The sequence below is a fragment of the Lynx rufus genome, unplaced genomic scaffold (assembly GCF_022079265.1).
Source record: "Lynx rufus isolate CCGP_SWC_20201006 ecotype Redwood Valley unplaced genomic scaffold, mLynRuf1.p SCAF_24, whole genome shotgun sequence".
NCBI lineage: Eukaryota > Metazoa > Chordata > Mammalia > Carnivora > Felidae > Lynx > Lynx rufus.
In genome coordinates this window covers 10,127,545-10,152,720 of record NW_025814839.1, presented here as the reverse complement: position 1 = coordinate 10,152,720, position 25,176 = coordinate 10,127,545, and the positions used below count along the sequence as shown (strand labels likewise).

Here is a 25,176-nt window from a genome sequence, read left to right as displayed (position 1 = left end):
CCCTCTGTACTTTCCACACCCACAACCTCCCCCGCCTTTCAATAGCCCACACCAGAGTGATACATCTGTTATGATCAGTGAACCGCCGCTGACATCATTATCCCCCGAAGCCCAGAGTTTATATTAGGGTTCACTCTTGTGAACCCAGTGAGTCTTGACAAATGTAAAATATGTATCCGCCACTGCAATGTCACACAGAATCTGTGCTCCACCTGTTCATCCCTCTCTACCCCCTAACCGCCCCCCCCGTCACCACTGATCTGTTTACTATTTTCACAGCTTTGCCTTTTCCAGAATGTCATATAGTTGGAATCATACAGGATGTAGCCTTTTTAGATTGGCTTCTTTCACTCAGCAGTATACATTTCAGGCTCCTCCCTGTCTTTTCATTGCTTGATAGCTCATTTCTTTTTATTGCTGAATAATATTCCATTGTCTGGATGGACCACAGTTTGTTTATTTATTCATGTACTGAAAGATGTCTCGGTTGATTGCAAGTTTGGGCAATTATGAATAAAGCTGCTACAAACATCCAGGAGCAGGTTTTTCTGTTGCCACAGATTTTCAATGCATTTGATCTTTTTAAAATGACAGTTGACTTTCAATGGATTTAATGTTAGACTTTCTCCTGAGATTAATGGTAAAACTGACATTTGTTTTTGCCTGCCCAGCCTCTGTCCTTCCTTTAACAAAATTTTTTCAAAAAAAATTTTTTTTTGAGAGAGAGCGAGCATGAGAGCGAGAGTGGGGGAGGGGCAGAAAGAGGGAAACAGAGGATTCGAAGCAGGCTCCATGCTGTCATTGCAGAGCCTGATGCGGGGCTGGAACTCATGAACGATGTGATCATGACCTGAGCTGAGCTGAGCCGAAGTCGGAGGTTTCACTGAATGAGACACCCGGGTGCACCTGCCTCTGTCCCTCCTGATATCAGTACCCTGACTTTTCCTTCAGAGAACCAGACCTCCCCCAAGTTTTGTGTATGTGGGAAGACTACTCATTAGCCCTGATGGTAGCGTGTGACAAATTCTTGCCAAAAGCACAGCATCTCCTGGGCCAGAGTGATTGATCCGAGGGTGGGCAGATGAACCAAGATGGGCCAAGCAGAAGCAATGAGAATCTGCCTTGGCAGTTTGCTGAAACTTTTGGGAAAGAGGCATTCTGCTTCCATTGGCTGGCTAACCTGCAGAATGGTTGGCGTATGTGCCCATGCTTGGGAGGGTCTGCTTGAGAATGAAGCCAATAGAGAGGGAAGCAGAGCTCAGAGATGTAATGGGAAAGATAGATTCTCAATGATGTACTTTTCAGCCCCTGGATCCAGCTGTACCCGAAGCTGATATCCTTGGATATATATTTTTTAAATTATGCCAGTTTGAGTTGAGTTTTCTCTCCCTTGCAAATCAAAGAGTCCTGGGTTAGGAGTGGGGAGTGGGTGGGTAGAGGGCTAAGGTGAGAGACTGAGAAGGTGGAGCTAAGGCAGGACCCCCCACCCCCCACCCCCACCCAGCCTAAGTGCACTGACCTTGACTCTCTGCCCCTGCTGGTGGGGGAGAGATTCTCCAAAGTGGCCCCCTTGTTCTGGGGTGAGGAGGTGGTGAAGGAGTTCCCTGAATCAGAGGTGTTTCCACAGTTGAGTTCCCGGCTCTTGTTTAGGCCCCCACCGGGGCTCCCCTTCTCTTGACCCCGTGACCTGGCTGAGCTGATTTGCGTGGAGGGTGGCGAGGAGGTGTCATTGCCTGAGTCATACTCCTGGGAGCGTCCTCTGGAGGTGGTGAGCGGGCTGGCTGTTTTGGTAAAGAGGTCAGCTGCAGACCCCGACCCAGTGATCTGAAAGCAAAAACACCCGTTGGACACTGCTGATCGCCGGGCCTGTGCACTGTGTCTAAATAACCAAGAAATGTTTACCGTCATGATGCACTGTAACGAAAGGAAAGAGAGAGAGAAGAGGAAAGAAGAGACGCCAAAAAACAAAAGCACAAATTCCTGAAAGAATACCACAGAAAGGAGATATTTTTTTTTTACCCCCTGCTAGAATAACTGGAAGATTTAGGTATCATGCAGAGAAAAAGCATGCGATCCAGATTAAACAAAAGAAAAAGGAAATTATACAAAATTTAATTTCTAATGAATTAACTCAAACAAAACAGACAACTCAATCGAAAGGGGGGGGTGTATAAACACCCTTAAGCTAAAACAATAATAAAAATAAAGGAAGGGGGAGGGGAAAAGAAATGGGGCAATGGACATGAAAAACATATCTTGGAACTTAAAAAAAAAAAAGATAAAGCCAAAATTTTAAACTTCAACCAAATCCTCAACGAATTTGACCTTTTTTTTTTTTTTTAAAGAAAAAAGTTCCCTGAATAGAACCCTAAACAAATATGGCAAGGGGAAAAGAAATGAAATAAAGAGAAGTTTTTTTTTTTTTTTAAATATAAAGTCAAGGTCACAAAATGACATTTTAGTAGTTTTCAACTAAAGGGGAAAAGAAAGGGGGACAAAAAAAATGGAAGTCAAATAGTCTGACTGAAAACAAACGAAAAAAAAGCTCTCTACGATTATTTGTGTGTGTCCTTTTCCCCCTGGAGAAGGTAGCTAAGGCTCTCGAGTGGCTTCTAATAAATTCTCTCATGTCTTTGCGGATTATATCCACTTACCAAGCAAGAGCTCCTCCTTTAGTAGGTAGGTAAGGTGTAAGAGAAAGGGAAGAGCGGGCAACGTGAGTCCATCATTAGAGTCGAAAATGACAAGAAAAAACACACACCTTTCTGCACACCCTCACACTTGGCCCTCAGCTTTGAGTTTTGGTTTTTCAGTGTTCCTAACAGGTGAGGCATCAGATCTGTTTGGTTTTCTCAGCAAGGGGACCTCAAGGCCATCAACACTAACCTCATCAGTCCCTTAATGCCCAAGTTGGATCAAGAAACCCTTGCTGAAAATGCAGTAGGGGCTAGAGCTTGCCTCTGTCTGGGTATCCAGATCACGAGGGTGTGCTTGTGACAAAGGGCTTTGGGAGGGGCTTGGACATTTGGATTTGGGGTGACTGGGAACGGGGAGCATTTCCCAGAGTCCTGTTTGGGTCTGAACTGGGACAGATGAAGGAGGAAAGGAGGTTGAGCCAGCCCTTGGGAAAGCAATGGTGTCTGTGTTTAGAAGCACAGTGGGTGGTTTTCTTAAAACGTTCAGACCAGTGTCACGGCTGTGATTGACACAGTGGGTTTGGTCTGGCCCCTGCCAATACTACTGTGCTTCTTTAGCTGTGGGTGAGAGGAATCTTTGCCCTGGACCTCTTCCAGCAGTAACTATCCTCATGGGGCAAGAGATCTGTGAGGCCAGGAGGGCACTACCAGTTCATGGGTACCTGAGATCCCAGAATTCTCTGTTCTCTATTTAAATGGCCCTTGGGACCCCTTTCAGGATCTTTGCAGGCTCATCCATGGATCTGTTCTCCTGGGGACATAACCATGCTTTAGGTGTGCACACTCTTAGGTCCAAGGGTGACTCTTTGTACAGAGCTTAGATGTTCAGGCTGGGGTGTCTATGTGCATGTGTGGGAGGCCCATCACGGTGTTGGTTGGTGTAAGAGGCAGGAGGAGAAAGGCAGGGACCAGGGCATTGAGGCAGGGACACCGCCCCCACCCCCCACTGCCATGTTGTGGCCGGCCACTCTGAGGGGTCTGAGGTTCTAAATTCAAACCTGACTTTCCAGATCATTTTGGAGGTATGTTTGCCAGGATAGGAGAACATATTTTGTTTAGGTTTGCTGGCTTGACTTATAAACATTTAGACATCCAGTATGTAGGCCTCCTTCTATACTCTTGTCCTGGGGCCACCAATATCAGTGAGACCTCACCATCAAGAGCCTGCTTCCCTCCCACCCCTTATTACAGGTAACTTGGGCCTAAAGGAGTGGGACTTTTGGGCTTTCTTAAAGGACCATGTCTGCCTTCTCAGCAATTGGTCACGAGGGTGAGGCACAGAGACACCCGAACTGCGAGAATCACAGCAAACTCTGGCGGCTCAGGATGTCAGCTTCTGGACTGGGGAGGCGGAACTTCCTTTGTGGATTCTCCCAGGAGGCTTTGCACACAGACAGGGTGATGGTCCAGCGTTACCAAGTTCTCCCCAGCACAGCCGTCCCTGTCATCTTTATCTGCTTGGTGATCTGGCAAGCTTTGCTTTGGGACAAGGGACCTCAAAATAATGTTGCTCAAGTGGAGTTTTGTTGAGTGAGACTTCTTTAAAAAGAAGGTAAAGGCCCTGTTCCCATTCAGCGCCTCCTTTTTTGTCTTCCCATTTGCAGTTGCGGATGCTGTATCTTTCCCACCTCTGGGAGTTCATTGGCAACACGTGTATTTCTACCACCTCTGTCAGGAATGAGAAAACTGATGGGCTCTCAGACTGGAGCTTGGTTCCAGAATGGGTGCAGGGAATCAGGCAAGCCCTTTTTGGGGAGAACAAGGCTAGAAGGTAACTCAAACGAAGGGGCCTGTGAGTATAACAGCTTCCATTATCTATCCATTGTAACTGGCTTGCTACCCTGGGGCATCCAGGCTGGCCTTTCTCTTCCCAGGTACTTGTTCCCATCCCTGGCTACCACTTCCAATGCATTTGCCCTGGTGCATCATGGGTCCCCATAGGCAAGGATTTCCTGAGTGTGAGGCCCCTCCAGGCTAGTGGATACAGAAGGGGACTTTGCCCTGTTCGCCTTCTCAACCCCACACTCTGAGCTCACAGAGACGCTTTCAGCTTGTCTCCACCTGACCATGACTATTATGCACACGTAACTTGTGTAATTAGAACTGAGAACTGTATAAGGCATCATGCTTTTCCATCCTTCCAGAAAACAGAGATAAAGGTCCTCTGAAATGTTCTCATTGGGTTGACTCTGGTGCCTGAAAATACCAACATCTCCAGCTTGTTTAAACGTCCCATTTCTTCGGATGAATATAAATTCTTCAAAATGGATGACAGTATCCTTTGCAACCCACCCCTGAGTACTTCACAGACCTTATCTCTTCCATATACCCCCACCGTGACCCCCACAACCTATGCCGATATGTTAGAATTTTCTTGGCTTTGCCACCACATCTTGCCCTCCCAAGCCCAGGCCATTTGCACATGCCATTTCCTCTGCCTAGAATACTCTTCCCCATTACTCCATTTCACATGGCTAAATTTATACATCCTTTAGGTTACACATCACTTTCTAGAAAGCCTTCTCTAACCCCCCAGTCCATAGTCCATAGCACAACAGTCCATAGTTCACTCATTCATTCGCTCTTTCATTCATTTACTCCTTCAAAAATGAGTGGCTTCTGTGTGTCACAGCACTGTTACTCAGTGGGGCAATTTCTTGTTTTATTGCCTGTCTCTCCACCTGAGTGGGAGTTTGTTGAAGACAGAGGCCACGCATGACTAGTTCAGCGTTGTACCCAAGTAACTACCAGTGCCTGGCGCAGAGTAGGTGCTCACTAAATCTGGCTGAATGAATGAAGCTGCTCCATAGTCCTTTAGAAGCCTGAGCTCAGAAGCCTGGGCCCTTCCTAACTTAATTCAGGGTGAAGATGGCTGAGTGATCAGGCCCTGGTGAGGCCCAACTGGGTAACTGCCAACTTTGGGAACTTACTTGATGGCTTTTTAAAAGAGGGACTGGCCTCCATCATATTCAAAACAGTTCTAAAAAACTAGGTTGATTCTTAGCTGAAGGTTGATGTCTCAAGACCAGCTCAGGGCTGGCTCTGTGATCAAGAGATAACGTCTAGAACTGAGTTCTAGGTCCAGGCCTATGGCAGAGAAGGAATCACCTTCTGTTCTTCCTCTCCTTCTTGGCCCTCCTCGGACCCAGGACCCTTGGAGAAAGCACACAGAGGCTCTGTCCACATATTTCAATGGCATCAAGTTCCATGCTAAGGTGAGAAGCTCTGGATCTGAGAAGCCTTCCAGACAAGTTATGCTTGGTCTCCTTAATTCCTTTCCATCTTCTACTCTGGGAGATCAGTTTACAAAATGGACTGGGGCTGGCCATTTGCACATAATGGGGCTGTTAGCCCATACGGTGACTTTGTTCAGATTACAAAAAGGTGCTCCTCCTGGGTCAGGAGTTAGAAACAGGTGTTTCCTCTGGCCAGACAGATTAGGAAAAAGATATACCTTTCTCTAGGCTGAAGCAGCTCAGGTCAGTATTCACGGTTGCCTTGGTGAATGGAGGGTAGGTGGGGTTTAATTCCAAGATGAGTCACTTGCATATGGGGCACAACCAGCGTTCCATAGCATCCCTAGCAGGCACTGGACATACAAATCTTCTGATTCCAATTGACCTGCTTAAAGGGTTACTCTGTGGATGCCGTAAGAGGTGGGAGCCCAAAGACCTTCATTTCTGCTTCTTTTGGCTTAACCCTATTTGGTTTTGTTTTTACAAGCCTTGATGGGCTCTGTCTATATTTCCAGGTGAAGGGAACATTTTAATAAACTCATTAGAGATGTTTGGATAGTTTAATGGCCTCTTAGTTTCAGACTCTCCCTTTTCCAGAGCTCTCCATTCACCCTACACAAAGAACAGGAAAGATATGGAGGGGAGCTAAGCCGAAGGTAGGATGTGTGTGTGTTGGAGGTGTGTGACAGCCATGATCATGCAAAGGAGACCTTCAAGTCATGGACATCATGATAGACAACAGAGTCCTCTGTGTTCTTGTCTCTGTCCTCTCATCTCGGAGTGGCTCCTTTCTAGACAAATACTCATATAATATGCAAACAGTTGTCCACTTGACACTGACATGACAAGATGCCTCCTACTTGCTCCTCATTTAGATAACAGCCTTCGCAAAATTCATCTTTGAAGGGTTCTTCTGTTTGGAATTTCTCTTCTGTGTATTAACTGATCTTTGCCCCTGTCCTTGTAGCTAGGCTAAAAAATGGTGCTCAAGATACTTTCTAGGAAGAGTCATTCTAGACCCACCGTGATCCAGTAACAATGCCCTCACGGGACCTGGCATAAAACTCTTTAAGGCTTGGCATAAAAACTCAGCCCCTGTAAGATCTGCTTAATTACTAGGTGAAAAAACATCTGTCTTAATATGGATTATCCCCAAAATTGAGACAGGAATTTGAATGCTGGTAGTTATCTTGAGAGGACAGGGAACTTCGTAGGAGAGTGGGGAAATGAGGTGAGGGAGAGGAGGAACCAATGAAAGATGGGTTATCACAAACCGGCAGCCACGGTGAGCAGCTGGAGGACACTGTGGGAGCCAGTGAGGAACCGACTCCAGAGTTGATCTCAGCCAAGGAGGGAGCTGGGGTGTTAATGTACCTATTCCCCACCACTCATAAGTTGAAGGCTGCACCCAAGGGGTGTCATTTCGCTAATATATCCAAACTGCCACATGGCCAAGCAAAATGGTCTTTGGCGGCCAGAGAGCATCTTCTGGAAGCTGGAAGTTAGCTGTGTGCCCTGAAGTGGAGAGGGTGAAGGGATATAAATGAACAGCGTCTGCTTCAACACCCCACATCACCACTGGAAAACTGGCAGGCCAAGTGATGTTTTGTTTCAGCTATGTTTTCTTGAGCCCACTTAGTATATATGTGCTTAGTAGGGAGCCTGCTCGACAGTAAATCTGAATTAACTGCCAACATTGTAGAATGAGACAGTTTCACATTAACAACTCTGTCTCTGGTTTGTGCCAAAGACTAAGATCTGACAACATTGGGTCCATATTCCTGCTCACTAATAATCGGCTTGAGAGAAGTGCAGCTGCCCATTTTAGGTGGGGGGGGGGGCATGAGTTTTTCTGGCCCCCAACCCCATGGGGTTCCAGTTGGTTATATCAATTAACTACCTGGCCCCTGAGACATCTAGGTTTGTGACCCTGTGTTCTAAGTGTTTGCTGCTACCTTGACCGTGCATCCTGTATGCTCCATTTCTCCCTGTCAGAACCATGAAATAGATCTCACTGTCTTCCCCATCTCCATCCTTTGCATCCTTCTTAGGCTTTTGTCAATGGAAGGAACTAGGAGACCAAAGCCATTAAGTCATATCCAGACCCTGGAGCTATTACAAGCTATTCCCTTCTGGGTCAAAATTGCCAAGCTCAGATTTTTTTTTTTTTTTTCCTAAGAACAAACTGTATTTCACAAATCTATGACCACTGGGAGAAAGCAAACAAGTGTTTCCCCTTTACTCCCCCTCGGCCCCCTCCAATGTGAAGCTCTGATTTTTTTTTTTCTCTTGAACTCACAAGTTTGACTCATCTCCTTGTTCCTTAATATACTCCACATTAACACTTGGGTTTTTCTAATAAGTAATTAAATCCCCCCACCACAAACCCCAGTTCCTGGCGTTTCACTGGGAGTCTCTCTCAGCCCTCCAGGGAAGCTGGCACTGTTATTTATTGTTTTTGTTTCAAATCATTATTTAATCAAGAACGGGGGAAAAAAGGCAACCTCTCACTTACACTTCAAAATTTAATTTCAGCTGAATTCTGAGATCAAGAGGCAGCACGGCCTAATAGGTTACAAAAATACAATCAAGAAGAGAATTCCAATTAAACTGAACAAGTCCATTTACTGAGCTTCAAATGGCCCCATGGAGAGAAATGGCTATAAATTTTTTTCCCCTCCCTGCCATATGGGGGACTGGGAATTCTCATGTGAATATAGAGCTGTGTGGCAGAGCTTTTAGCTACAGGGTTCTGGTTATTCCTTTAAAAAAAAATCCTTTTGTTTCACAAAGACATTAAGTTTATTTTCCTTGCTGTTGTACATCTTCCTTTGTACACTAATTAGGAAGACAGCAAAAGAATGGGTTCATTGACCTTTGGGAGTTCGTGTGAGAGCAGGCGGGATGTGGGGACGGCGGGAAGATGACAAAGTCTTTCAGGACTGGGTGATCCCTCAGAGTGATACGCTGCAATTGACCTTGGACCCAAGGAGGTGGTCCAGCCTCCTGTCTCCCTCCACCCCCTCCCCACCACAGGAAGCTGAGAGGGAATCGCAATTTCAGTCCCATCATGCCTCTGAAGCCCCTCCTGCTGGCCCCCAGCCCACCGGCTCTCAAAACTCTCTATATGGATCCAGTCAGGCAAATTTTGCACCAGCCCAAATTGAACTGGAGGAAAGTAAGTTCACTGTAATGAGTTTTTCATCCGGCTGAATGTGTTTGATTCAAGGGCTCATCCTTTCTTCGGAGGGCAGGTCAGTACTACATCTTCTGGTGGTAAGAAGTCATTTACGTGATAGAAAATGGTGGTTTTCTTTTATTCTGAGCTGACGTGGTGGAAGTTGACAACCTCATGCCACTTTCCGTTAAAAAAACAGCAACGGCAACAACAACAACCAGAACAGGTCCTGCAAATTCCCATTTCATACTGCCCTTCCTCTGCATTCTGGTCCTTCTCTTCTCTATACTGCAGTGAAATGGTGTGGCATGTGGAGTCTCTCAGCTGAGCGAGAGCTTGAAAGGCTTTTGCAAGGATGTGTGAGAGCCTGGACCAGGGTTCCGAAGACCAGGGCTGCCATATGCTTTCCCTTAGCCTCCTTTTCCCTGCCTGCAAAGTGGGATGTATACCTCCATCCTGCCTTTCTTCTTGGCTTGTTCTGAAGGTCACCTCAGACCGTGGATATGATTAAGCTTTTTGAACCCATCACATCTGGGTTTATTAGGAGTAAGCTTAATAACACCACTACGATGACAAATAATCACACTAGCAATGATTGCATATGGAGTGTCGATTATGTCCCAAGCATTGGGCTAAGTTTCTCATACAGAACTGAAAGTGCATGAGGGTAGGATCCTTGTCTGTCTTGTTCACTGCTGTTCAACCATTGCCTGGAACGGTGCCTGGCACACAGTAGGTGCCGAATGCATATTTTTTAAATGAATGAACACCTCAACTCACTCCATCCTCACAACCGCCCTATGAAGTAGGTATGATTATTAGCCCAAGGTACAGAAGAGGACACTGAGGCCCAGGGAAGTGAAATGACACAAGGAAAGTCTTATAATGAAGCACATGGACTCTGAGGTCAGACTTTCTGGGTTTGGATCCTGGTTTTTCCATTTCATGTAGCTCCTTTTCACTTAATTGTTGTACGCCATGGTTTCCTCAATGTAAAATGGGCTCTCTTGAAGGGCTCTTATAAGAAACAGGTGAGGTGGCACGTGTGGAGAATTCAGCCTAGCAACTGGCACATAGTTGGTGCTCAGTTGGCTCCGTTGGTTGTTGTTACCCAGGGTCTCCCAGGGAGACAAGATCATGACCCCAGAGTCTACAGATCTGCTCCAAAGCCCATGTCTTCATCACTGCCCTCTCCTGCCTCCTCCTGTTAACAAATTTCATGAGGCCCTCTTTTATGGATCTCAGGTTCTTTCTGCTACCATTCTACCTTCTCCTTCCTCCTCTTCTTCCTCTTCCTCTTCTTCCTCTCCCTCTTCCTGTTCCTTTCCTTCTCCTTCTTCTCTTCTCTTCCTTCTCCTCCTCCTTCTCTTTCTCTTCTTCTTCCTTTTCTTCTTCTTCCCCTTCTCTTCCTTCTCCTTCACCTCCTTCTCCCTCTCCTTCTATTTCTCTTTTTCTTATGGCGTCTGCAGGTTTTTGTTGGCAAGGAATACATGGCAACTGTTGGCCAAAGCTGGAGGCTGAAGGAGGAAGGGAGCCTGTCCTTCTCCTTGGTCTAGCGTCCTAGAGATCAGCCCTCTTCCAGATTCCCTCTCCAGTGAGGGCAGATTTAACAGAGAGCCCCATGCCAACAGGGAAAGGGCTTGGCCAAGGCTTCGCACCACCAACCTCTCTGCCATCCAGTCGGTCCTCTGGCTATGAAAGTAAGCTTCTGAGACACAAGCCATGATACATACCAGCTCCCCTTCCTCCCAGCTGGGCCACCTACCTAAGTCTCTTTGGCTCTGTGAGCCTGTTTTTCTCTCTGAAAAATGGTGATAATAGTTGCATCTACCTCAAAGAAGTGTTTTTGAGACCAAAAAAACCCCAACAGCTGTGCAAAATATGGGATAGTTTATAATGTTACTTTACTTTTGTTCTAACAAAAGTGCCTGGCACATAGCAATATCTCAGGCTCCCTTTATTCATCAGCCATCTCAATTTGGGGAACCCATCCTTCAAAGCTCAGCTCAAACGTTCCTTTATTTGTAAAGCCCCGTCAGGCGCCAAGGCAACACTGTCTGGTCCTTTCTCTGTGGTCTTACTACCTATTATACTTACTTCCATCACCACCATGGTTGATAGTCACAATAGTCAGTAACTGGTTGAGTGTGGATACTGCCTCATCCAAAGGTAGCTGGCCTTGGTACTAAGGCTATCAGGTGTCACTCTTCAGTTGCGGAACTTGTGAGAAGGTCCAGAGGTACTACGGGAGGGAGGGGATACCTTTGGTGACTTGGGGGTAGTGTGGTGAGAGGGTCTGTTAACCAACTATTGTGCACGTTTTTGAATATTGTGGCAACTAAAGGGGGAACTGGTGCTCACTGACTCAATCTCAGCCCTAATCACAACACTTATTTCGCTGCACTGCAGCCTGCTGTTGACTACCAGACCGAGCTCTGGAGTTCAGGAAGAGTGTTTTATTCATCTCTGTCTCCCTGATGCCTTGGACAGAGATGGTTGAGTGGAGATAAAGAACGTGAATGAGACTGTGAAGGGTCCCTAAATCATCTCCTTGGGACCCTCCATTTGGATTTGGACTCTGACTGAGCAAGAGGGCTTCAGGTTATCTTTAGCTCACCAACTAGGATTTCAATAAGACAGAGCCCTGAATTTGCATATTCATGTATGCAGATAGGCCCCCCTTGATGTAATGTGCCGGTCCTTGATTTTTTAACGAGCCGTGCATAGGAAATACCTGCAGTGGAGTGTGGCAGGAACCATGGCATAGAAGACCCTTCACACTCAGGTTCCTGCTTATCCCCAGAACCCCATCTCTTGGCCTGGAATTCTGTCTCCATCCCTGACTCCAGTCTTTGCTTCCTGCTTCCTTTGGCTGATTCTTGCTCACCACCAGTTTCTCAGTTAGTTGTTACTTTCTCTGCCCTAACCTAATGCTAGCCCTAATTCCTTGCCCCGCCTGCTACCTCCCCCCCGCATCTCAGCATCTCTGCTTCGTTGTTGTGTATTGTCTTTTACAGTCTTTACCTTGTCTGTCTCCCTCGTAAGAAAGCACAGACTGTTCTATGTTCACCGGATCCTGAGAGTCATGGCACGGCAGACCCTTGATGGATTATTTTGTGGATATTTGGTAGATTTGAATGAGTGATTGAAAGGATTCTCCAAGGGCAGTGCCTTCGCTGTTCTCTTTAATAGGGAGCTCAGGAAACCTGTGGTCCAACCTGGCACCTTCATCCATCTCTGCCTTTTTGCAAGAGAGAAGAGGAGAAAGGGTCTAGCATGGAGGGCACTCGGAGGGCTAGACTTGGGGGTGTCTGATGCCCCCAGAAGTCAGACAACCGTGAGTAGGGTGGGGCTAGCCCCTGGGGCTGCAGCTGCTATTTAGGATGGAGGAAACTGAAAACAGAGGAAACAGAGGCCCCGGCTCTGCTCCCAAGTCCTGCGAGGACTAGCCTGGGCCTGGAGCCACACTCTCATTCCTGCTGCTACAGCTCCTGTTGCTACCAGTGCTGCTGCTATTGTCTTTGCCCCATTACTATTTCCACTATTGTTGGCAGCGACCGTTAAGTAGCATTTCTTCCTCTACTTCTGTTCTAACAAAAGTGCCTGGCTCATAGGGCTGTCTCTGTGTGTTACAGTCTGGAACGTTTACTTACATTAACTCATCGAATCCTCGTAACATCCCTCTTACAAGGCAGGTCTCACCGTTCCCCTCATTTTGCAGATTTAGAGAAGACTGAAGCACAGACAGTTTATGCAACTTGCTCAAGGTCCCACAGTTGCTAAGTGCACAAGCAGTACCCGGAAAGCTGTAGTCATAACACCCACTAATATTTGCTGAGTTTTCCCCTGGGCCAAGCACTGAGCCGAACAGTTTCTCATACTAGTTTGCTTTTGTCCTAACAGCAGGGTTTTTGAAGAAAAGACTTATTATGTGCATTTTTTTTAAACAGATGAGGAAACTGTGGCCCGAAAAGGTTTAAGTAACTCTCCCTAGCTCAGGGCCAGTATTTGACGGCATAAGCACAGCCCCATGTTTTGAACAACTCTAACTTGCCACAGCCCACGGAAGTCATTTCTCTTCTCTGAGTCTCAGTTTTCTCTTGGAATCAGGGCACTGAGCTGGGTGAGCTCTTAATGCCTGTCCCTTCTAAGTACAGATGGGCCTTCAGGTCTTCTGAGAGGGGTTGGACCCGTGGGAGGCACTGAGACTTCAAGAACCGATAGCCAAACTGGTTCCTTACCAGCTGGTGTGGGAGGACCACACTCTTTTGTTTTTTGTTTTTAGTAACATCCAGCCTTTTTCAACATCTGGACAGACCTGGCCTGTTGGGAAACCATCCCAGGAAGGGGATCAAACAGGCCAGTTGTGCCCAATGGCACTTTTTAGCGAGAGTCAGTTGGGGCCACCAATTGGGCTGCCACAAATACCAGGACCAGAAAGACAGGGTGAGTTTTACTCATTTAAATTCTTCTGCCTCTTCTTGCTGCTATTGTAAATTGATTTCTAACTTGGCAACAATTCCCCTGGGAGACAGATGAGCTTGGCATGCCCATTTTCCAGGTTTGGAAGCCAAGGCTGAGAGGAGTAGAAGGAATTGTCCAGATAAGCCAAGACTTGCACCACCTAGGCCTCCACAGACTCTCTGCCATGCTGGGAAGACATTTTATAACACATCAATGGTGGTGGGCTGGGGGGGGGGGGCGCGGAATGCAGGTGGGCATTTTCCATCAGCAAACTACTCAGCAACCACAAGGCCCTTCTACAAAGAGGGGAGGGAGCTGGGAAAGTTGTGGATGGTTCTAGCTAGGCAGAGGATGTGGACAAAACGAGACCTTGGTGAGCCAGGGTGCCTTGCCTGGTAAAGAAGAGTTTCCCAGAATGCACTGCAGGTGATAACTTGCGTCAACCAGGCCCAGCTAGTGTTTACCATGGCCTTCCCTTCCTTGACCTTCCTGCAAGCACCCTGAACTTCTCCTTTCTTTCACCTCATCTGAAATTTTCAGATTCACTCATAGCTAGAAGACACTCATAGCTGTCAGCTGCGACTGGAGTCTGTGTCAACGTTGCATCTCCTCCCGTTTGTGTCTCTATCCCCTGAGCATCGACAAAAGGCCTTCGCATACTTTATCTTACTGGATGTCCCCAACAACCCCATATGCAGGTGGTATTATTTCAAGTTTGCCAATGAGAATGCTGAGTTTCAAAGAAGTTAAGCAACTTTCCCAAAGCCACACAACCAGCAAATAGCAACGCTAGGACCTGAGTTCAGATCCAACTCTGAAGCCCTTGCCCGGGGAAACTTCCTGGTGTCAGACTGTCTGAAGCCACATTCCAGCTCCTCCTTATTGACCTGAGGGGAGCGTTCCAGGATTCCATTCAATGTGGGGTTGCTCAATCGGATTCACTCTTGCTTTGCTCTGTGGCTTTACCTCAGACCGTAACCTCTCTGAGCCTTGGTTTTTCTGTCCCATCTGTGAAAGGCACCAGTGAGAGCAGCCATACCCCCAATTCCCTGAGACCTTGTGTAGACACATGAGAGGACACAGATCAAGTGCTATGAGCTCCTTGAAGGAAAATTCTCATATACAGTCAAGGCCGTGTTTATATAGGTGAAATCAAATCCCAGCTGCTAATCAATGCTGCAGGCGAGCTGGTGTCAAAGATGCAGACTTCACTGAAATGCTGGAATGCCTCTGATACATCAAAGACCCCCTCTTTTCCTTCCTTCCCAAAGAAACCTCCTCCAGTGTCTCCTACATGCATTCCTGCAGATGTCACTCTGGAGACCGACATGTAGTTTTCAATGTTTCCCTGATAAGAAGCCTGGGTGTTTTAGCTTTACTTCCTCCCCCAACCGAGTGCTGCTAAAGGCTGGTGAATGACCCTTTGGTTAAGCAATACTGAGGTCTGAAAAACAGTGGGGTATTTGCCCAAAACCGAATTAAAATGTGCCGTACACTGCCCTGAACTTGTGTCTCCACCTCCCCCCAGTGTCATGGCCAAGACTGGCCGAGGAGGCTGTGTGGAATACTTACTACACCCCTGGCCGACAGGAGGCTGAGCATCTGGAGGGGCTGGCTGGGCGGGTGGCTGGAGCGGGCCTCGGGGCTGGCCTTGCCGAGGGTCTTGGAGCAGCGGCGGGAGTGCCTTCGGCGGGACTTCCGCCCTTCCTCGGGGGACCTGCCGCGGTGCCTGGGGGGCAGGGGAGACAGGCGTGAGGGTCTTTTGAAGGGGAGCATGGCAGAGGGGTGGCTGCAGAGCCAGTAGGATCTGAGGACTGTGGAATGTGTTTGGGTGTGTTTGTATGAACCACGTGTGCTGCCGTTCTCCCGTCCGTCCATCTGCCCATCTGCCCCCTGCATCTGCCCATTCATTCACTCACTCTCTCTCTCATTTGTTCATTCCAAAAATGTTTCTTCATGTACCTGACACTGTCTTTGGGGCTGGGAATGTAGCTGGGAGGATAGAAAACATCCCTAGCCTGATTGGTTTAGTGTCCTTTGCGTGTGTGATTGTCAGTGTGGTTGTATGTGACCGTGTGTATGCCTGGGTGTGTCCCACTGTGTTTGCCTATAGATATGACCGGACACATCCGTATGTCTTTGTGCGTGACTTTGCCATCTGTGACACAGACACATCCTATATTGACTGCCACCCAAAACTTTTGAAAAAAACGTAGCTGACAAAAATGCAAAGATGCCTTGCGTAAGCTCGTCAAGCTGTCTGCAGCGGAACCCAAAGGAATCTCTGACTCTTTAGAAAGGGCATATTTAGATTCTGCTAGCCTGTTAGCTCTGGGTCACAGTAGTAATAAAAGTAACACCTTACTGATTTGCATGGCACTTGCCCTCTTAGGGCATTTTTTGCAACTTGAAGACACAACACAAACACGGCAGGTAGTTCCCATTTTACAGACGAGGAAGTTGGGGCTCAGTGCTGTTTGGGAACCTGCCTGAAGTCACACAGCTTGAAAGTGGCAGCACCAGGGCCAGGGCAGACTTTTCCGCCCCACTAGGAAGCAATGCCTCTTGGTCATGCTCTGAAATGTCCCTCTGTACTCTGGGACCTCCCGATCATTTTCACTGGGTGTGTGGCCAGTGCCTACTGGAGCGTCCCTCAGCCCAACAGGCACTGGGGAGCTCAGACAGCAACATCACCAGGAGCAGTGACCGCAGAAGGGGGCCGAGGCCGGGGTCTGCAGAGGTAGCCATTTCGCTAAGAGGTGAGGTAGAGGGCAGCATGCTGAGGGCAAGCTCTCTTCACTGTCCTCTGACCCAGGCCAGCAGGGCTTAGCCGCCGAGAGCCGATTCAGCCTGGGCCTGGGGTCAAGGGCGCAGGCTGGGTCACCTCCGGACCCGGGTCTCTGTCCCAACTCTGCCAGTCACTGTGACCTTGCTCAGATGCCTTTGCTCACCACGGTGGAGTTTTCTGCATTTCCACGTCAGTGATGCACCTGAGCTCAGTGTGCCAATGCCCTCCGGACAAAGGCCACCAGGAGCACGCCTGTGGCTGAATAAGCGTGTTTACTGCTCCCTGCAGTGAGGGAGAGCACACACCATGGGGACGTGTAGGCTGTCCCTGTACGGGAGTGTTCTGGGCGGGCGGCAGGTGACTTCAAGGAACTGGGGCTTTGTTCTGGATTGGATGCTGTCATTAAGTGGAGGTGATCCTCTGGCCGGGTCTCTTCATAAATCTTGGAGCCCAGACCAAGGCCAAGGCTAAAACTGGAAAAGGAACAACAGTCCCTCATGCTAGCCAGGATAGGGAGACGCTGGGTCACTTTTGGGCCTTGGACAAAGTTCCTGTTTTATCTGGGCTCCAGCCTGACAACAGAGGGGCCTTGTTTTTTTCTGGCCACTCAGGGTCACAGAGCAACCTTGTCTGATGACGATGCTCTTTATGGTTTTTGGTGTTTAGGGGAAACGCCAAGACTTGGTGACGGCAGCACACGTCGGGGTCTGCGTTTCCTTCCTCAAATGCTTCTCACGCTCGGCTCCACATCTGCCTCGTGAAGGAAGATTTAAAAATCTCACTGACCTGGCCCCACCTCCTCTGAACTAGATCGGAACATCAAGAGGGTAAGATCCAGGAATTTGGCATTTCAAGAATTTTCCAAGGTGACCGTAAAGTACAGCCAAAGTGGAGAAGCCCTGGTCTAGTTGATGGTGTGACTGGGATGATCAAGAGAGAAAATGGGTGGCTCAGCCGGTTAAGCGTCTGACTTTGGCTCAGGGCATGATCTCATGGTTTGTGGGTTCAAGCCCCGTGTCAGGCTCTGTCCTGACAGCTTGGAGCCTGGAGCCTGCTTCGGATTCTGTGTGTGTGTGTGTATGCGTCTCTCTCTCTGCTCTTCCCCTGCTCGTGCTGTCCCTCTCTGTCTCTCTCAAAAATAAAAAAAACAGGGGCGCCTGGGTGGCGCAGTCGGTTAAGCGTCCGACTTCAGCCAGGTCACGATCTCGCGGTCCGTGAGTTCGAGCCCCGCGTCAGGCTCTGGGCTGATGGCTCAGAGCCTGGAGCCTGTTTCTGATTCTGTGTCTCCCTCTCTCTCTGCCCCTCCCCCGTTCATGCTCTGTCTCTCTCTGTCCCAAAAATAAAAAAACGTTGAAAAAAAAAAACATTAAAAAAAATTAAAAAAAAGAGAGACAATGTATTTGAAACTGTAGCACACTGCCTGTAGGAACTAGGAAAATATTCCCCCTCTCCTCTTTCTCCTTTTTCCTCTAGACATTGATATAAGTGGGATGAGGTGGGACCGGACAGTGACTTTTTAACTTAATTTAATTTAATTTAATTTAATTTAATTTAATTTAATTTTATTAAAAAATTTTTTTTAAATGTTTATTTTTGAGAGAGAGAGACAGAGCACGAGCAGGCAAGGAGCAGAGAGGGAGACACAGAATCCGAGGCAGGCTCCAGGCTCTGAGCTGTCAGCACAGAGCCTGACGTGGGGCTCGAACTCACGGACTGCGAGATCATGACCTGAGCCGAAGTCGGACGCTTAACTGTCTGAGCCACCCAGGTGCCCCTATTTTATTTTATTTTTTTAAAGAGTTTATTTATGTATGTATGTATTTATTTAGAGAGTGAGCATGTGGGGCATGTGAGCAGTGAGGGGCAGGGACAGAGGGAGGAGGGGCACGTGAGCAGTGAGGGGCATGTGAGCAGAGAGTGAGCAGTGAGGGGCAGGGAGAGAGGGAGGGAGAATTCCAAGCAGCCTCCACGCTGTCAGTGACAGCCTAACGTGGGGTTTGAACTCACAAACCATGAGGTCGTGACCTGAGCCAAAGTTGGACGCTTAACTGACTGAGCCCCCCAGCCCCCCCAGGACAGTGACACTTTAAAATCTCCCTGGGTGACCTGAGCGTGTCGCCAAGCGTGTGGGAAGCCCACAGGGATGAACAAAGCAGCCTGTGACATCCAGAAGCCGGAGGCCTTGGTGCATCCTCTGGCCATCAACAGTTCCAAACATCGACATCAACAAAGCCGCGCTCCGTTTCTTCTCACCCACAAGAGAGCCCTCCTCCCCTTTCTGAGGCCGGGACAGCTAATGTGTCAGCACAGAGAGGGTCCTGGTTGGGAGAAACCCGACTCGCAAGGGCCGCAGAACTAGGTACTTGGTGCTTTCATAGGCTGTTCAGCTTCTCTGTGCCTAGAGCAACGCTTAGAGAGTGCACCAAGTCCAAAGCCAGACTCCGCAGTTCATTCCTAGCTCCGTCACTTAGTAGCTGATTAACAAGTTCCTTAACCCCTCTGTGCCTCAGTTTCCTCATCTTTAAAACGGGGGATAAGAACAGTAGCTACCTCATGGGGTAGCAGAGGGGATCGTGTAGTTACTTCAGGGAGAGGGCTCAGCACCTCACACCATGGCAGTGGCAGTGGTCACTGGCCCTTAGGAAACACACACGTGTGCTTACTGTTGTTCCTGTACCTGGAGGCAGCCCGTCCCTTTTCTCTACAGGGAGGTGTTGACAGTGTCGGGGGAGGCTCCCTGGGGAGAGGGGTTACCTGCTCTCACAGCTTGAGGAGCGGGTCTCCGAACTCTGGGACCTGGAGGGGCAATGGTGATGGCGGTGACGGTGAGACTTTCGGGGCCGGCTTCGTGATCTTGGGGGCGGTGAAAAGGAGTGAGTCAGAGGAGGGGAGAGAGGGAGGGGGAGGGAAGGAGAAAGAAAGAGGGAAGGAGAGGGTGGGGGAGCAGGAGAGGGAAGAGAGTGGGGAAGGGGGAAGAGAGAGGGAGGGAGAGAGAGATTTTGATCTTGTGACATACATCATCCTCTTGCACCAGAGTCACTGTCCCTCCCAAAGTTAGGCATCTCCCCCTACCCACGCCCCACTCCCCATCACCGCAGCTCTTCGGGCGGTTGGCCTCTCCAGCCAGCCATACTGAACACAAGTGAGTGGCAAGGCTTCCTCTGGAGGAGCCAGCCTGGGACTCAGCCTGGGTCTCGGGTTCCCACCCCGCTGCACCCACCCGCCCTGACGCAGACCACACCTGCCAGGAGTGTCACGTCCCCTCGTCACCTCTCTCCCACCTAAGACAGGGATCTCAATCTCAGCCAGCCACTGTACTGTGTGAATCAGTCGGGCAAGAGCTAAAGAAAGAAGTGGCCTTGCCTCCAGAATATTGGCGTGCTGTTGGATCTTCTAATTTTCCAAGTGAATGTAGAAATACAGATTTTTATGCAAAAGATTCCTATTTTTAAGTGGAAGGTCATTTTTTAACAAGACACTGGGGGCAAAGAACGCACATTTGCAGAGTAAATTAGGCCTTTGGGCTGCCAATTTATAACCTCAGATCTGGAAAATTAAGTCCAGATTCTTCACATGGAGTCAAAGACCCACTTTCAGAGTTAGAAACATCACTGGCAACAGGAATTACAACAAACAATCGACAACCACCACTACCACTAATAGTGGTATTATTACAGGTTACTTCAGTTCCCCCTAAATGATAATAATGACCCAGAAGTAATAGCAGCAGAGACAATGGTCACTGAGTATGTACAAGGAATGTCAGTGGTTTGGGCCAAGGCACAATGTCAGTGGGAGTTAGAGAGGGCTCTATCGGGAGGTAGCCTGCTTATTCCAACAAAGGACTCAGGGATTTTTGCTAATGTGATAATCAGACCATATCCCTGCCCTGGTTAACCCTTCCCATTGCCCTCATGTCAAGTACGCATTCTGATCCTGAACCCCGAGCACCTTGAGGAGTCAGCCCCTGCCAAGCTCTCTAGCTTCCTTGTGTGGTGTCTCCTGCTGTGGCTGGGCAGGCTCAAGGAAGTCCAACTGCTTGTATTCTGGCTCATGTATGTCCCAGCTCATGATGTCCTTCTGAGGATGATGATGACAGGTGGCCCATATTTAACACATATTGCCTGCCTGGCACCATAGTCTAAATGGACCCATCTCTGCCTTCACAACAACAACGTATGAAGTAGCTTCTCTTACTTCTCAGATGAAGAAACTGAGGCAGAGAGTTTAAACCATGTGCCTAACCAGTAGCCTAGAATGGTTACCTCTGTCCTCACTCCAGTCAGTCTAGACACTTCCTCCTGTAGGGAGCCCCTGCTCACTACCAAGCCTGCCACCATGCCCTGGGCTCCTAGCCGCCATCACTGTGCTGTGACCTGTCCCTCGTCTGGCTCCTGTGTTCCGCTGGGAACTGTGAGCATCTTGAGTGTGGAAGAATATTTGGCTAAGCTCTGTCCTCGGGCCCAGTCCAGGGCCTGCCATGTATTAGGGCCTTATTAAGGGATGTTGAATACAAGCAGGCTCAATCTCTCCAGAGATCACTTGTTTAGAAGCATCCCCGGCCATAGAACCTGGCAAGAAGAACCATCCTTTATCTTAGGGGCGCCTGGTTTTTCTTGCTTCTCCCTCTCCTGATGATGCTTGTCTTTTGCATCACCTAGCAATTTCTGGGGCTCATCCAGCTCTTGGCACCAGGGAGGGTGGCCCCCTTGCTGCCCTCAAGCAGTCAGCCTCAGTGATGACCACCCCCACAATCCCCACCAGTGCTCTTAGAGTCTCGGTCCAGCCCCTGGTTCTGTGTGTCTATACTGCAGCCCCACTGGACAAGTGATACCGAGGTCTCTCAGAGTATGTGCTTGGTCTGCGCTTAGTGTGAATGCCTTTTGACTTGAACTGAACAAGCTTGATGATCGGGAAGTTGTTCCCTGAGCTAATTCAAGGCTCTACTGTTTCCTTCTGGAGCATTCCCCAGGCCCCTGTGGGGGTGGCTCAAATGCTCTTCTTTGCACTGACCTTGGATGAAGTGACCCCTCAGGCAGCAAAGCGAGGTGCCCTCCCTCTGCGTCCCTGCCTCCTCTTTTCCCTCCCCAACAGCCAACCGCCTTTCATCCTATTGCATTTGGTCCTCACTTTAGAAGCTTCTTGGCGGGAGATAAAATATTAGTTGATTGGAAAACACATGTGCTAACATTTGCAGGGTATAAAGTAGGTGGGTTGTAACCACATTTACTTTTAATTTGTCTGGGAACTGAACTCCGCAGGCAGCACTAGCTGATTTGAATTTCTACCACCAGCTATACACCGTGAACCAGCTGGGGCCCCGAGACCGGGGGCAGGAGCTTCGCTGCAATCTCCATGATGTAAGCCCCCGCAGCCAAGGCTCGGACTCACAAGCACACTCATGCGTGTGCTTGCACGTGATCATGCCCCCATGACCACTCACGCACACACGGCACACCTGTGTGCACAGGTAAAACCCACCCCACACCCTCCATACGTGTAATGCACGCGGGTAGATAAGCGGTGCACACGCAGGGTGCAGAAAATCAGCACGCGGGCAGACTGCACCCACGTGCACACTGTTCGCGTTCGTGCTTACGTAAGCAGAAGCATACAGAATGCTTCCGTGTGGACACAAATATACACCACACACAGACTATCCCCATTGCATACGTTTGTACACGCCTTCCACACAAATGTTTTCAGGATGGAAAAACGTACAGACATTTGCAAACAATGTGCATACTATACATACACGCCTTTCATAGAAATGTATCCACAAGGCACTGCAGGCACACAGACGCACATCATTCACTTTCACGCACACACAAATACACGCACGTCACATACACAATCTCGTGCACTTACACATACCCAAACCCACAACTGCCCTTCATCAGCCGGTTCTGCCTTTCCCTGCTTTCCTTCCTCTCACCCACCCCCACCTCACGTTTATTTGGCCACGCCCACACTCTGGCTATGCGGAGGTCAGGTTCCCCGCCTCCCCCCCCACCCCCGAAACTGGAGAAAAGAATGTTCCAGGTGCTCCCTACTTACTGTTTTTTGTGCCTCTTCTCGTCCCTTCTTTTGCTTTTTGGGCTGGAGGAGCTAATGGAGAAATGGCCAATTAATTAAAAGATGCAGAATCCAGTTCCAGATAAAAAGAAACAGTAGTTAAGATGCTTTACACACCAGGGTTACAAGACCCAGGCAGTCTGGGGACAGACGCTAATCATTTCCAAGAGGAGAGCAGTCACTGCTGATCTTTTCACCCAGCAGGTTCAGCTAGAGACAGTGACCCACACAGACTGAGAATGAGGTGACGCAGGGGGCCATGGCCAGCTCTGGGAGCTTAATTATACAGTCGTAAATAAAGGTAATAATAATACCTGCCATGTGTCAAGGATTTATTGTAAGCAAACACTGCTAAATACTTTTCGTCAACAGTCTTACTTTACTCTCCCTGCAATCTGTGGGCAGAGGCACATTTACTTAATACGTACTCATTTTACAGATGTGGAAACTGAGCCTCAGCTAGGCTGAGAAACTTGGCCGGGATCACACAGGTGAGCTAGGATGTGGCCCCAGACCATGGGTCCCCAGAGCCTAGGCTATTGGTTGATGTTCAATCAGTTTCTAAGAGCAAAGAATGGAATATATAGGGAGACACTCTGAAGCTTCATGAAGCTTGGCCGGTTCTGTAACGCACTGCCCGTGATTATCTAAGTATCTGTTGTTGTTTTTTTAAGTCAGAGGGCTGGGGTACGGACGGGTCCGGTGGACAGTGATGAGGCGGGTTCCCAGCATTACCAACTAGAGGCCCCAGAGGGAGGGTGAATGCTATTTGGTAGTTCAAGCCAGACTGGCTTCAGGGGGGTCACTAGGAATGCAGGACCGGCCTAGGTCCTGGATAAAGGGAAAACCTTATACAACTGCTGTTGCACCTTGACGTCAGCCGTGTGATTTATCTCCGTGTTTGAGACTCAGCCTGGGCAGTGGAAGAGCCCAGGACCTCACTGAAAGGTCCAGGTTCACGTCCCAGCTTTGCTGCTCAGTCGCTGTGTGACATCAGGCAAGTTACCTGTCCTCTGGAAGACCCAGTTTCCTTGACCGTGAGGTGGGGCCATTGCTCAGGCTGCTGGGCTGGGAGGCTGGCTGACATTGGTAATCGCTCTCTACCTGTTAACTGGATAAACAAAAGAACTTTGCACCCTGCCAACTGCTCTAGGTGTGGCTGTTATTTAAGAAGCCACTGTAGGGTGTCCTGATCCTGTGTCTGACAGACGTGGGTTTGAATTTTGGCTCTGTCACCTGACTCTGTGTCTGTGGACATGCCTGTCACATCTGTCTAAATCTCAGTTTCCTCATCTGTAAAATGGGAAGAATAAATACATCCACTGTACAGGGTTATGATGGAGATCAGTGGAGGTTAAATACGCACACACATGGCAGGGGCTTAGTGCAGGATCCAATTTATAGTGGCTACCCTGTAGGTGACAGCTCGATCTGTGCTCACCTAGTGTTCCAGTCCAGTAGGACTTGGCCTCTGTCCCTTGGCTAAGATCTGAGAAGGCTTTGGTGGGGTGGCTGGGGCCGATGGTTCCCTATATGCCCCAGCCTGGGATTTCAACGTGATAAAACAGACTGTGACCAGGGTAGCCAGACTTTCCAGGGAGGGGTATTGGTGGGGGCTGGTCCAGGAGCAACCATCCAGCCTGATGGAAGGCAAAAGCTGGCTTGGAAGTTTCAGGGAAACCAGACCAAGGCCCTCATTTTGGAGGAAACTGAGGCCCAGGAAGATGCAGGGGGTGTGCTCAAGAGCACAGAGATGGAGACGGAGAACTGACTCTAGAAGCTGCCTAAAACCTTGTTAGGAAAGCAGGAAGCAGAAGCAAGCAGCCAGAAATGACAAGGTTCTTACCTGTGCCTTCTCTTCTTGGAGAATGACCTGATTAAAGGAATTCAAAGGAAGAGAGACAGGGAGGGAGGGAAGGGAGAGAGGAGGGAGGAAGGAAGAAAATAAATACAGGTGAGTGTGAGGTTTGTTTTCCTGGGACAAACGTATCAGTGCATTTATGATCATGCTACACGGGGGTCAGGACACCCGGCGAATCCTCCTTCTGTCACAGATTTCGGACAATGGACACCACATGGGAGATACTGGTTTGCATTTTGAATTTCAGTCAAACCCACCGGAGCTTCAGTCCTCACCCCAAAATTGTCAGAGAGCCTGTCTCAGTTGGGGGTGGATGAAGGGGGTATACAAGAGTCCTCTGCCTCCTCCCCTACCCCCGGGGGGGGTGGTGAGCCTAGCGGTGGACTCTTCATCCTCCTCCTCCTCATCATCACGGGACAACCAGCTCCCACGTGTGGAACTTGACTGCGCCAGGCTCCATGCTAAGCGTCTCCCACACGCTCAGTCTTCACCCAAACCCTGGGAAGTTCTAGTAACAACTATTTTGCAGACGCTGAAGCTCAGAGAAGTTAGTTAAGTTGCCCAAGGTCACACAGCTCCACCCACGTAAGTCCTAGGGATTCTTCAGAGCTCCGCTCAGGTATCACCTCCTTGTAGCATTTTCTGATCCCCTCAGGCTGGTTGGGTGCCCCAAGCTTGGGTGAGCTTCTGAGCTTGGTCTTATACTACCCTCTGCACATTATAATGACTCATCTTCCCCACTAGAAGGTGAGCCACTTGAGGTCCAGGGCTGGGTTTTGGTCACTGTTCTGTTCCCGAAGCCCAGAATCTTATTCATGGCATATACTGGGTATTCAATAAATAGATGTGAAAAATGGGATTTTTTGTTGTTGTTGTTA

The 25,176-nt window shown here is 48.8% G+C and overlaps 1 protein-coding gene across 1 annotated transcript in view; it reads right to left on the bottom strand.

Moving 5' to 3' along the window:
* The window catches only part of SRRM4 (serine/arginine repetitive matrix 4), a 149,926-nt gene that overhangs the window by 6,429 nt on the left and 118,321 nt on the right, over positions 1-25,176 (bottom strand). The window contains exons 5-9 of the mRNA XM_047088535.1: positions 24,284-24,310; positions 22,420-22,470; positions 19,117-19,215; positions 15,147-15,303; positions 1,520-1,824 (exon numbers count right to left, since the gene is read on the bottom strand). Coding sequence (XP_046944491.1) covers positions 1,520-1,824; positions 15,147-15,303; positions 19,117-19,215; positions 22,420-22,470; positions 24,284-24,310 — 639 coding nt within the window. The remainder of the gene's footprint in view (positions 1-1,519; positions 1,825-15,146; positions 15,304-19,116; positions 19,216-22,419; positions 22,471-24,283; positions 24,311-25,176) is intronic.